The sequence below is a fragment of the Brassica napus genome, chromosome C3 (assembly GCF_020379485.1).
Source record: "Brassica napus cultivar Da-Ae chromosome C3, Da-Ae, whole genome shotgun sequence".
Classification (NCBI taxonomy): domain Eukaryota; kingdom Viridiplantae; phylum Streptophyta; class Magnoliopsida; order Brassicales; family Brassicaceae; genus Brassica; species Brassica napus.
The window spans coordinates 15,150,790-15,164,404 of NC_063446.1; the positions used below are offsets into that span (position 1 = coordinate 15,150,790).

General features: G+C 32.5%; 1 protein-coding gene across 1 annotated transcript; it reads right to left on the reverse strand.

Moving 5' to 3' along the window:
- Window positions 1-5,946: 5,946 nt before the first annotated feature.
- LOC125584330 (polygalacturonase-like) lies at window positions 5,947-8,991 on the reverse strand. The gene is made up of 4 exons (XM_048752682.1): window positions 8,111-8,991; window positions 7,176-7,465; window positions 6,519-6,747; window positions 5,947-6,438 (listed from the first exon to the last, which is right to left on the reverse strand). Exons 1-4 carry the CDS (start codon window positions 8,531-8,533, stop codon window positions 6,223-6,225), a joined length of 1,158 nt encoding a protein of 385 aa, XP_048608639.1. The 5' UTR covers window positions 8,534-8,991; the 3' UTR covers window positions 5,947-6,222.
- Window positions 8,992-13,615: the final 4,624 nt, after the last annotated feature.

Sequence of the window (13,615 nt, forward strand, 5' to 3'; positions counted from 1 at the left end):
TATCATATTTAGTTCAATATAATAGTTTATTTTATCATGATTTATTATTATAATAAAATATATAAAAATAAAATAGAATTTTGATTTTTCATTTTATAAATGATAACTGAATATCAAAACATAATAATAATTCTATTTAAAATTAAACTATATCATTATTAAAGTAGTTACAAAGATTTTATATTATTAGATTTAGTGAATATTACCAACATAATTTCTGGTTTTATTTCTAAATTTGAAATTTATATATGGAATTTAAATTAAACTGAACTTACATAATAGAGAAGAAATATTTTGAGATACTGTTAAGAAAAACAAAAAATATTTTTAAAAGATAAACTATAATATATTGTACATACAAACTAATTTTGTAGTAAATATTTTTATTTGAAATAGAAAGGATATTTCTTTCTAACAAAATCTTTTAAAGATCTTTATAAAATGTATTTTGAAAATTGATCAATTTAAATTTTTAATATCATTAAAATATAATTAAAATATTTATATGATTTCAATTTTCGTTCATCAATCAAAAATAAATTAAATTTGAAATTTTAATTATATTTTGTGATAATTAAAATTTAAATTAATTAATTTTCGAAAATAAATTTTATCCTGATTCTGAAAAGATTTTCTTAGAATTTTCTTAAACAATATTTATTTGTATTTTAAATAAAAGATTAAGATATTAAAGGATATGATGATTAACTTATGTAAAATTTGATAAATTTTCTAGAGGATAGTCCAAACAAAAAAAATCACATATGAACAAAGTCATGACTTCTGTTTTAATATATAAGATATGAATTATTCACGAGATAAACTCCATGTACGTTAGTATTGACGCAACGGTCGAACATGAAATTTTTGAAGCCTTAAATAATTTAGTATACTTAAGTAATTATTCTAACAAAATAAAAATTTATGTTTAAATTCAAAAAATTGGAGCCTCAAGCCAATCTCTCACTTGGTTATGTTCATAACCGGCTCTGATTGGCATTAACGGTAAATGTGTATGAAACTATAATAGTAAAGATTTACAGAGATTTATGAATGATTTGGGGTTTATTGAATAACCAGTAAACCAACTGATGAATAAATACAGTCCATCTTCCTCTTGTTCACCCGCTCCAATCAGTATCTTCGTGGTGCGGTCCTGCAAAATCACAAGTCTATCAGTGACTTGTCCAACAAGAGAATTATCGGTAAGATATTGGCAAAAAGATATCAAATTCGTGTGAAAGTCATCCACATAATACACATTCTGAAAGTATATATGTGATGTAAGTCGTATGGTTCCTCTTTGTGTAGTTAGAATATTCGCTCCAGCCGGAAATTTTACCGAGACCAGGGAGACGAGATTTATGTCTTCAAGTAGGTCGATTCGGCCAGTCATATGATGAGTGGTGCTTGTATCAAGGATCCAAACAGTATCATCGGTCTTACCACTTAGACGATTTCCATCTGTGGTCGGTTTAGTCGGGTTAAGTAGTTTCACTAACGCTTGCTATTGTGTGTCAGAAAAACCAAAGAGGCCTTGTCGATCATTGTCGGTTAGTGTTAGATTACCAGCTATCTCGTTCTTTGAATCAATGATCTGAGAAGTATTTGCACGTGCGGCTGTGTTTTGTCCAGACGATTGTGCGGTCCCTTGTCCTCCTTTATAGCTGGTACGGTTTTGTGGTCTTGTTCCCCACCATTCTGGGAACCCAATAACACGAAAACATGAGGTAGCTCGATGTCCTAGTCTTCCGCAACTAGTACATGTAGTATTTACATCTGGATTCGGAGGTCGATAGTTGTTGTTTTATCAAGGTGTTGAGGTAGGTCGAGCATACTCCAATGAATGTTGTTGCGATGTTGCTTGAGCAACAAAGCTTAACACGGCCGGAGCATCATTTTTGGCGTTGAGCTGGACGGTTCGTTTTGAACAATTGTTTGATAAAGTGTGTCAAGATCCGGTAATGGTATTTGCACGCAAATCTCAGATCGCACCGAGCCATGAATGTCATCTAGTCCAAAGAGAAAATCGTGTATACAGATGGTTTCACGCTCTTTTTCATGAGCCTTAACCAAGTTGCATTCACACTTCCCAAAATTGCAAGTTTTCGTTGATAGACATTCAGCCATTGAATTCCGGATCCTTGTGAATCGTCCAAAATAGTCTTCGACAGAGGATCCTACTTGTCGACAATTTTCTAGAGACGCACGAAGCTGTTGGTAACATGCCCCACTTTTAAGAGCAAATCGTTTCTTGATATGATTCCATAAGTCTTTAGTGATTTCTTTATGTGAGATGTTAGATGGTAGTTTCGGTTTGATTGTCAGTTTGATCCACGTGACGAGAAGATGGTTTTTCGCTGCCCAGTCTTCAAGATCAGGTGAATCGGCCTTTGATTTTGGTGGTTCAATTGATGGAGGCAAATTACCTACGTGCACTCAAAGCGACACGAATATTTTGTGCCCATTCATCGTAATTTCGTCCATGGAACAAGGGTTAAGAAATAACTGCTCCAGGATTATCACCTGCTGACATGTCCTAGGGAAAGATCCTTCACTGAGTTGAATTTTTTATTTTCATCGTGCATGCCATTGTCGAAAGTTTCGAGGTCAAGAGTCGAGAGTCGGAGCTTGATTCAATCTAGGTCGTGAGACATGGTCGATGAAAGTTGTGTCGTTCTTCGCAAATAAAAATCGATTGCTTAAAGTCGTGGTTCTGATACCATGAGAAGGTATGTAATTGATAAATCGTTCTATGTTTTCATTCATGACCTCAAGGTCTCTTTATATACAAGCCACAAGATCCTAATTCTATCAACACTAAAAAAGCTAAAAAATAGAAATATAAACTAATAGATAAGGAGAGTTTCAAAAAAAAAAAAAAAAAAACTAATAGATAAGTATTATCTAGATATATCCTAATAATAGGAAGCTTATATAATATTTTTGTTTTTAAGTAAGCATTGATTAAATATAATTCAAATCACTTTATAAATTTCATGGTCAGTGGATAAATGGTTGATTTCTAGACCCTTTTTTTTTGTAAAATTGATTTCTAGACTTTAGCCAAACACTAAGGGAAATTTGGAAAATAATGGTTGATTTTAGTCGAATGTGGATTTACCAATCGAGATACGATGGATTGATATTTTTAGCAATATGAATAAGAAACCTAGAATCATTCCGCTAACCCAACCATGTGGGGATGCACATTCAAAACATTACATGAAGTATTAAATAAATGTAATAATTGTAAAATACAGGAAACATGCATTAAACAAAGGATCTATCATTTTCTTGTGGTGCCACGAGATTCGTATATCATATGCGTTAAATTTACACTTCATTACGTAAGATTCAGTTTCTTGATTTTTTTTATCCATGTAGTATCTTTGTTTGTGTATGTTCAAAATGATATTATTTTCTTTTGGACAGTCAGAAACATCAATTTTGTGAAAAATCAATTTTGTGGACTATGTTCAATGAATTAAACAAATCTATCCAACCGGGGGCGGATCCAGAAAATGTGACAACATGTGGCACACCATCCCACTATATAAAAGCTACTAATTTTGGATGTTATAAAGGATGCCACATAGGCAAAATATTCTCAGCCATTCATTCTGCCACGTCACTGGTAACCCAGACCAACAAATCGTAATTGCAGCCCAGCCCGTTAACCGGTTTCGCTCACGAAATTGCTGTCTCCGTCTCTTTGCTGTTGGGCCAGATTAAAAAATTTTCCAGCCCATCCCATTACTTATTTCAACTGTCAAACTATTTTCTTTTGCATTTTCTATTATTTCAGACAATTTTTTATTTCAACTGTTTTCTATAACAATGTGCAAACCGCCTAAGTTCCCTTTGATCTTAAAATAGTACGCCCAAAATAACAAAACCCCCTCATTTCACACACAGTCCCTGTAAATTTCTATAAAAAACTAAATTCTACTATCAAACCCACCCAACAAATTTACTACTACCACCTATAATTATGGCCCGGCCTACTTAAACTTTAAAAAAAACCATGACAATACTTAAAAAAAACACACCCTAACTATGTTCACTTCAAAAAAAAAATTTAAACAAAATTGCCAAAAAAATACTAATTCTCATTCTTATCTATGTAGCACATGCACCACAAGATCAAAGCAATTAGGACAACACCCTCGAACCTCATCTAATAATCGTTAGGATCCTTAGGGTCTGGCCCATCACAAATCACAAAAATAAAGATGCTTTCCTAGGGACAACTTTCATATGTCTTGACATCCAGGTTTGTCTAAAATTCATATTTTTAATTATTCCAACTATATTTCAAATGATTGCTTCTAACCACTAAACAGGAACAAAAAAATGGAGGGGAAGGTACCTATTTCTACGTCTGACACAATGTACCAACGCTTCGAAGAAGGGAAAATTTATCACATTAGATATTTTAATCTCCTCCCCAATAACCAACGTTACAGGCTTACCGATCAACCATACATAATCAATATCAAAGAAACAACAACTATTACACTGATTCAAGAAAACATTGCACCGATTCCTTCATACATATTCCGGCCACAACGCTACACCCAGTTGATCAGCTTAGCAAGTGAAACCAACTTCCTACCAGGTAAAAAAAAAAACAAAAACTCTCTCACACAAAAATAAATCCTAATTTTTTTCCAAACAACCAAATTATTCCTACAGATGTTGTTGGCCGCATTTGCCTCATTCAAGGAAGTGATTTATATAACCACTACACAGATTCAAAAATCATCATTAGATTACGTTTAGACAGGTACAAACTTTTTATTAAGTAATAATTGGTTTACAACTAAACAAAATCTAATACAATAATTATTTGTAGATCGAAATTGGTACGTCTAACTTTATGGGACAAGGAGGCATCTAATTTCAGGGAGTTAAATCGCATATCAACAAGGAAAAAACAAGTCGTAATCATCACAAGTATCATTCCACGGATACATGAAGGTAATAAACTAAACATAAACTTTACAAAAAACTAAATGCTAACAAATATTTGCCTTTTTCAGAAAAACTATCACTCACAGCAACACCTGGAACGCGCTTCTACTTTAACAACGAAATTGATATCATTCAACGCTTCCAAAAGAGGAATAAACTGCTATCTTAAGCCTCATAGCAAACACCACCAGTCAACTTTTAAAACATTTACGTTACCACTTCCTACATCAATTAAATTGTCACACACAAAGATTATTTTCTCATTCAAATATCGAATTCCTCAAAACTATTTATTATTCATACTTACAGTTGTTTTTTAAAAAAAAAATGATCACCGTTTCGAACTTCTCCCCTGTATAAAAAAACAAAACTTAACTTATCCTTTCAGAAACCAAAAAACACACAATTTTAATTCACCTGATTTTTATTAAACATGTAATCCGCGCGCAGCGCGGACGCCGGCCCTAGTTTAGATAACAAAGTTTTCAACCTAATGTGCATGGGGCATTTTCTCAGTTTTCAAAAAAGCTAATGAATTTTTTTTTTTTTGTATGTGGCATTTGCCCCACCCAAAACTCACCTAGGTTCATATAGTAAAATGATATGCATCAATAAAAAGTGATCGAATTTAATATCTATGAATATTCCACTTTGAAGTTTAAAAGTTAAATTACAGTGACTTAAAATAATTACACATTTTAGAAGGCCTTTTCTCAAGGAAAAAACAATTACACATTTTCTTTACATAGAAGAGTAAAATACGGAGCCACTAGAAGTCTAGAACAATGCAAGCCTCATTTGCCAACCGAAACAAACTAGCCACCATGGTAATACAAACACAAGGGAAATGGCGCGAAATTGAGGAGGCTTGTCTTTTAATTTTTTGTATTATTAACAAAAATGCAACTGTAAAATATATAAATAGTATAAAAATTAAACCTATAATTCATAAAGAAAGTCTCCAAAACAGAGAAAAGAAACTAATATTAAATTTAATCAACAACAACACAACTTACACAACACATATCAAAACGATCAATGGTTGCAATGGACTATAATCTATAAAGCAAGGCCAGGCTCTAGGCTCAAGTGTGCCTTCAAACGCCACAGGCTCATGCATTTTAACTTCCATCCGCGTGATCCCGAGCCATACGTATTGGAACATAAACAAGGAAACTATAATTTACAATATCACTGCTAATAAACTTTAAGTAATCCTATATATATATTTATATATTGTTGTTGTCAAAGGCAGTTTGGCTGAAGAAATCCGGCTTCGATTCCTCCTGCGTGAACACAAGCCGATGCAGCCGGTTTATTCCGGTACGTTAATTTCACATCCTCAAGTCTAATTCCGGTACACGGTTTCTTTGGACTACAATCAAGTTTCACTCCAACTTCAGTCGCCGATGTTCCATGTATATCTACGAACAACACATCGCTGATTTTGATACCCGAAACCTGTAAAAAATAATTACGAAAATATGATTAAACAACTCTAATATCAAATCTATTTATATTAATTAAATTAAGCTAAGTACCTGGCGAGGGCAATTTTCGTTACGAGGACAATAGTTTTGGTCGATAAGGATTGGGTTCCCTACGTTGTTCATAACACAATGTTGAAAACGGATGTTCCTAGCGAATCCACTACTGGGCCTGGCCCATGATTTGATCCTGACTCCGTTATCTGTTCCCGTAAACGCCACCGTTTTAACTGTCACGTTCTGTACACCTTCCTCCACGCTATCTTTCCCCAAGCTCCCAATGCTGCAAAACATTTTGTTAAACTTTTTGTTTTTGTAAAAGAACATTTTGTTAAACTTTTACCAAAGGAACTAATATATGAAATCAATGAAAAATATAATTTGATAGTATTACTGTATTAGCTTGATCAAATTAAAGTAAAAATATTATGTTTTATGTATACGTGTCAGCATACGAAATTTATTTTTGTACTGCCATAATAGAAGTATACTATATAAATGTAATTAATGCATTATCCCATCCAAAATATTTTTTTATTTTCTTAATTAACCACTGATATATGAATGCATATGAAGGAAAACAAAATTTTATAGTATTATCTTGTTTGTAATTTAATTTAAAAATATTACTTTTAGTTTATACGCTACTTGTCAGGATATGAAATTTATTTTGGTATTTGTCATAATAAAAATTATACAAAATAAATGTACCTGATGCCATGACCCGGACCACATGCGACATTTTCGATCCATAGACCATTAGTTCCTGGACCGATGGAGACACAATCGTCGCCGGTGGAAATTTTTGTATTGAAGATAGAGACGGTTGAGGAAGACTGAACGTGGATACCGTCTGTGTTGGGGCTATTTCCTGCGGCTAATACTTTAACTCCTTGAAGCTTTACGTTGTTGCAACCGTTGATGACGACGTGGAACATCTGGCTGTTGAGTGACGTCAGCCCGGAAACCACGACGTTGCTTGCGCTTTGAAACCCTATAGTCTGTTGTTTCACATGATAAGAACCGTCTTATTTGTGTTCAAAAAAAAAAGAACCGTCTTATTTATCAATTTTATTATATATGATATTGATATATGCTATATGCATCATGCATGCACGGTTGGCCACTTGGTACACTGGGAATGGTGTGATTGTTTTAAGCAATCGTTAAAACTTCATAATTCAGAAAAGTTTTTTTTTCTTCAGAAAAGGTATTAAGAGTTACATAATTTTATTATGGAAATGTCATTAGCATTCACTGGCAGCCCTTAGATTTATTTTTACAAAATTGAGGACCTATGTATTTACATGTAATTTTATTCAAAAATTTTGGGAACCTGAGGTGCATGTTTTATCCTGCCCTGAATTTCACATATATACTATTCTTTTGGGTTTACGTTTATGTTTCATGTTTTATTTCAATGCATGCATATTGAAAATTTTTCTTTTTCTAAAAAAATATTATTATGAATATAATTTTAAATTTATTTATTTAAATATAAATAAAACAGTAAAAGTACAATTGATTATATATTTTTGATAAATTTAAATTAACTAGATATATAAAAACATCTTATATTATATTATGAAACAACAAAATTTTCTAAGTATAGATAGAGTATAAATAATTTCTAGGACGTTACGTACCGTGGCTCCGCTGGGGCAATTCTTGCCGGATTTTTTACAGTCCCATAGAGAAGTTCCTTGAGCGTCAAGAACTCCGCCGTAGACGGTGACGCCGTCGAGATGCTGGAAAAAAATCCAGTAGTCTTCATTTCCGATTACTCGATAATCAGCCGGAGCCACCAACGAACCGTCGATACGGAATGTAACAGGCTTAGGCTTGCACTTGGAACCGTCGAAGTTAAGGCTCCTTAACAAGAACCGGCCTTTAGGAACTACAATGGTTACTGGACGAGACGAGGCACAAGCGGTTTCCCAAACAGCCATAAACGCTTTAGTTGCGTCTGTTTTTCCGTCCGGTTTAGCTCCGAAAGACAAGACATTGTAGGATTGAGCAGAACAAGAGGAGATGAAGAAGAAGACGAAGAGGACAAGAAGGGAAGCCATTGTATGTCGTTAACGTACAATTGTTTAGAGATACTTAAAGAGAGAAGAATGGAGTAGTGCGGTAGTGGTGCTGGTGTGGGGAGTTGTAGCGGTTATGGAATGCATTTATAGTGTTTGTGATGTATAAGAAGATATTTTTTTGTTTGTTTTGTTAGATTTGTTTACTTACTAATTTTTGGAATAGAAAAATGATTATTGGATTTGGCATGAAAATAAAGCAACCTTTTGAATGAATAAGAAATTAGGTGTCAATTTGTTTTTGCGTGACTGTTATTATTCATTCAAAAGGTACATATAACTATATATCCAAGATCTGTTGTCATGTTAAAATGGAATATTAGGTTCATATACAATATGTATGAAAAATAGAATTAGAGAGCAATGCTCAGCTAAAAAATGAAATAAATACATGATAAACTACATTTTCTCAATGCACTTTTAGCTCCGGATGTTTAAGATTTCAAACATTCATTCGAGTTTAGTCCTGAATTCAAAAATTAATATAATCTAATCTTATATTTTACATATTTTTAGTAAATTTGTTTGAATGTTAATTAAAGAACATCAATCTTTTGTTTTCCAAATTAAAAACGCATACCTTTTTGTTCTTTACAACGCAAGCAAAAATTAAATCTTTGAAAATAAGTTTATATAAATAATTCTACCAAAAAGTATATAAATAATATCTAGTGTGAAAGAGAAATCAGGAGAAGTAGAATAAAAGATAGAAAAGTGAAATTCCAGTGGTAGGTTAAGATATATTTTTATTGGAGAAATACACGAAACAACGTTACGTGGAAATGCGAAGAGTTCGTTAATTCATGAGAAGAACACGCAAAGCTTTGCATTTTTGGCTGCACCTCCAGCGTAATGATCAAGCTGCAAAACTAAATTGCTTTTATTTCTTTTATTACATCTACTTTATTAAAATATAGTGTATTAGCGAAAATCACGAGTATGGATAACAAATTCGTTTTAGACTGGATGAAATGACTTTTTTTCTCGTGATGTTGCTTATGATTAATGTTTATCTAAACGTGCTCAGGTACCTAAAAAGTTTCCGTTCCGTACTAAACGTCTGCATAATGTGATAAAGTTGATCTTGAAAAGGAAAAATTTCTTAAAAATACACAGACTAATTTTCATTTGCTGATAAAATAAACGAACTATTTTTTATCTCTGTTTAATACATGAATTAGTTTCCGTTACCTATTAAATACACAAACTTTTGAAATTCGCAGGATTTACACATCACTTTAGACGACGTCAACTATGTTTAACAGAAGTGGCGACGACGTTAGTATTTGATTAAGCACGTGGTAAATTATGAAAGGAAAATTCCTTAAAAAATACATGAACTAATTTTTATTTGCTAATAAAATACACAAACTATTTTGGATCTCCATTTAATATACGAACTAATTTTTATTTCTCATTAAATACATAAAGTTTTGAAATTTACAGATTTTACACATCCATTTCAACAGCATTAACTATATTTAACAGAGATGACGCTAGTTTTAGTTAAACGTGTGGTTAAATTGTTAAAAGCACGCTCACCCTCAGACAAATTCTCTCAAATCGTGTGAGACCTAATTCAAGTTAGTATCAATTCAAATTTGGAACCTTAATCTCTTTTTCTTTTTACATCGCTTCAAAGTGGAGTCAATTTACATGTCGTGAAAAGGAACGAAGAAAACAAGATAATTTTAAACGAGTTTCCGATTTTGGAATTAGTTTAGTGTTATGTGTTTATGATTCTTATTCTTCGTTTTCATTGCAGTGATAATGAGTCAATCAAGGTTAATTTAACCTCGTGTTTAATTAAACACTAACATCGTCTCTACTTCTGTTAAACATAGTTGACATAGTTTAAGTCATATTAAACATAGTTGACGTCATCTAAATCGATATGTAAAATCTGTAAATTTTAAAAGTTTATGTATTTATTGGGAAAAAAGTTAGTTCGTGTATTAAATGGAGATCCAAAAAAGTTTGTGTATTTTATTAGCAAATGAAAATTAGTTCCTATATTTTTAAAGAATGTTCTTTTTTACAATTTAACCACGTGTTTAATTAAACACTAACGTCATCATCATATTTGTTAAATATAGTTAACGTCATCTAAATCAAGGTATAAGATTTGCGAATTTCAAAAATTTATGTATTTAATTGGTAAGGGAAATTAGTTTGTATATTAAACAGGGATCCAAAATAGTTTGTGTATTCTATTAGCAAATGAAAATTAGTCCGTGTATTTTTAAGGAATTTTCTCATCTTGAAAGTATTTGTAGCCATTCTATTAAGAGATCCCTTCTGTTAATGTCTTGCAAGTATTTTTGTATCTGACCCATCAGAGCGGGATTATGGTTGGAAACTGTAACAGGTTCTAAAAATAAAAAGAAATTAATATTATATTTGTTTTGTTATATTTAACCTTCTAAAACCAATTGAATTGTTAGTAGAATGACAACTGTCCTTGTGAGTTTACAACCGATCCTTAAAAGTTGAGAGTTTAAAAAAATTTTCTACTCTCTTCCCTAATTTAGTTTTTTTTTCTTAAATAATACTCCATCCGTTCCCGAAAGTTAAGATGTTTTAGATTTTTTACTTGTTTCACAAAAATAGATTTTCTATATGTTTAATGTATTTTTTTATACTTTTAAGAAACATTAAATGAAAATATTTGAATTGATTATAATTCATTGGTGAAAAGTTATTGGAAAATGTATAATAAAGTAAAAAAAAAATTAAATTATAAATATTTATTGAATTCTTAATAAGCGTAAACACTTTAAAAAATCTTACTTTCGGGAACAGAGGGAGTAAGAACCCTCTCTAAATACTGCATCTGGAGGCTCTCAGAAACTATGGCGAAAACGTAGAGTTGAATTCCATATAATGATGGAGATAAAGAACTAACGTGACACTTAGAAGTTAGAAGGGTAAGTGATAGAATTGTATTGCTTTCAACATCAGTAGACATAGTTTTCTTATTTATATACGTGAAAAGGAGAAAAACCAGAGTAGTTACTTAATACTGAAACATTAATAAAAACATAATCATAGCCATAGGGATTGTGATTGAGATGTAATCATAGGGATTCTGATACTCTTTCCCTTTATAATAAGCATAATAAAACCAAATAAGAAGTGCTGACTTGGTCCAAACAGTTAGTTAAATTTATGTTTTGTTAATATGTAGAATAGTGGAACACTAGGTAACTCTTTGAAATAGAGAAACCAGGTATTTTGACCCCCCAAAAAAAAGAGAAACCAGGGACTGAGATCATTTTCAGTTTTGTTTCCTTTACTATTAAACAAAAGGATTCAATGAATAATTGCAGAAATAACCCGTCAAAGTATATATACGGTTCTGTCTTTTAGGCTTGAGTTGAGTTTACCCTATTTCGTATATCTTAAGAGCACCATTATCCAAAGAAACCCATTAATGTTTCTTAATGAATATTTTAGTATATAAATGTAGTTAAGTAGGCTTAAGAACTCTCGTCAAGAAACCCTCCGATTTTGTGCCTCCAATGGTAGTTTCTTAATTAAAGGTTCTTAAAAAAAATGAAGATTAATTTTTTTTTTATTAAATAGAACATATTGAAAGATAACATTTTAAACATAGATTTTAAAATAAAAACATAAAAATAAAGACTAGTAAAATAAAATAATTTGAAAGAAGCATCCGAGCTCAGTTGTTGTCTGCTTCACGTCCAAATTTACGCCATATATGTTCAGCCAAATCAACTTTTAGTTGTTGATGCATCTGTCTATAACGAATTCTAGTTCGAGCACCCATCATATTGGCAATATTTGTAAGCATATCTTGAGAAAAATCGAGAACGACATGTGAACTTCCGGTGTCTTCTCCTTGTAGGAACTCTGAAACATCAAATTGAGTATATCCATCTCGTTCCTCTTCTACTATCATATTATGGAGTATGATACATGCTCTCATAATCTTCCCAATTTTGACTTTATCCCAAAAAAATGCAAGATTTTTGACAATGGCAAAGCGAGCTTGCAAGACTTCAAAAGCACGCTCCACATCTTTTCGGACAACTTCTTGACGTTGAGCAAATAAAATTACTTTTGGTCTTTGTAGTACTGGAATAGATTGGATAAAAGTCGCCCAACTCGAATAAATACCATCGGTGAGATAGTAAGATACTCTCTTCCATTGACAGAGTAAGTGACTTGCGGAGCTTGACCATTTATTATGTCATCAAAAACAGGTGAGCGGTCAAGAACATTGATATCATTTGAGGTACCTGGAAGACCAAAAAACGCATGTCATATCCATAGATCATATGAAGCAATGGCCTCTAAAACGATTGTTGGTTTACCCGAACCATGAGAATATTGCCCTTTTCAAGCGGTGGGACAATTCTTCCACTCCCAATGCATACAATCGATGCTTCCTATCATCCCAGGAAATCCACGATGCTCTCCAATATCAAGTAGACGTTGAAGATCAGCCGGTGTTGGTCTTCTTAGGTACTCATCACCGAATAAACTGATTATTCCTTCCACAAATTTTTCCACACATGCCCAAGTTGTAGTTTCCTCGAGCCGGTGGTATTCGTCGACCGCATCAGCCGCAGTACCATAAGCCAAGACACGAATGGCTGTTGTACACTTTTGGAATGCAGAGAGACCAAGCCTTCCAAGACCATCTTTCTTTTGGCGAAAGAATTGAACTTCGTTGGAAAGTCGATCAACAATGTGCATGAACAATGGCTTGTTCATTCTAAAACATCGTCAGAATAAATTTACAGGATACGTTGGAGTTTCGCTGAAATAATTATTCCATAAACGTATATGACCGACTTCTCGATTTCTTTCGATATAAGCTCGTTTTTTTCTTTCTTTTCTCTCATCTTCTTGACCACCGTATTGAATAGAAAAATTCTCAAATGTTTGATCAAAATGTTGATCAAAATATTGATCAAAAGCCTCATCAAGTGATCCCTCAAATGTGTTTTGAGAAGAAGATGCCATGTGTTTAAATGTGGTTTACTTAGCCTTTGTGAATAAGATTTTGATTTGTTGGAGAATAAGAAGGAGAATAAC

Coding starts and splice junctions, on each gene's coding strand:
- LOC125584330 (XM_048752682.1), bottom strand. CDS start 8,533: ATGGCTTCCCTTCTTGTCCTCTTCGTCTTCTTCTTCATCTCCTCTTGT. Junction 6,748..7,175: donor GGTCCGGGTCATGGCATCAG/GTACATTTATTT, acceptor AATGTTTTGCAG/CATTGGGAGCTTGGGGAAAG. Junction 6,439..6,518: donor ACGAAAATTGCCCTCGCCAG/GTACTTAGCTTA, acceptor TATTTTTTACAG/GTTTCGGGTATCAAAATCAG.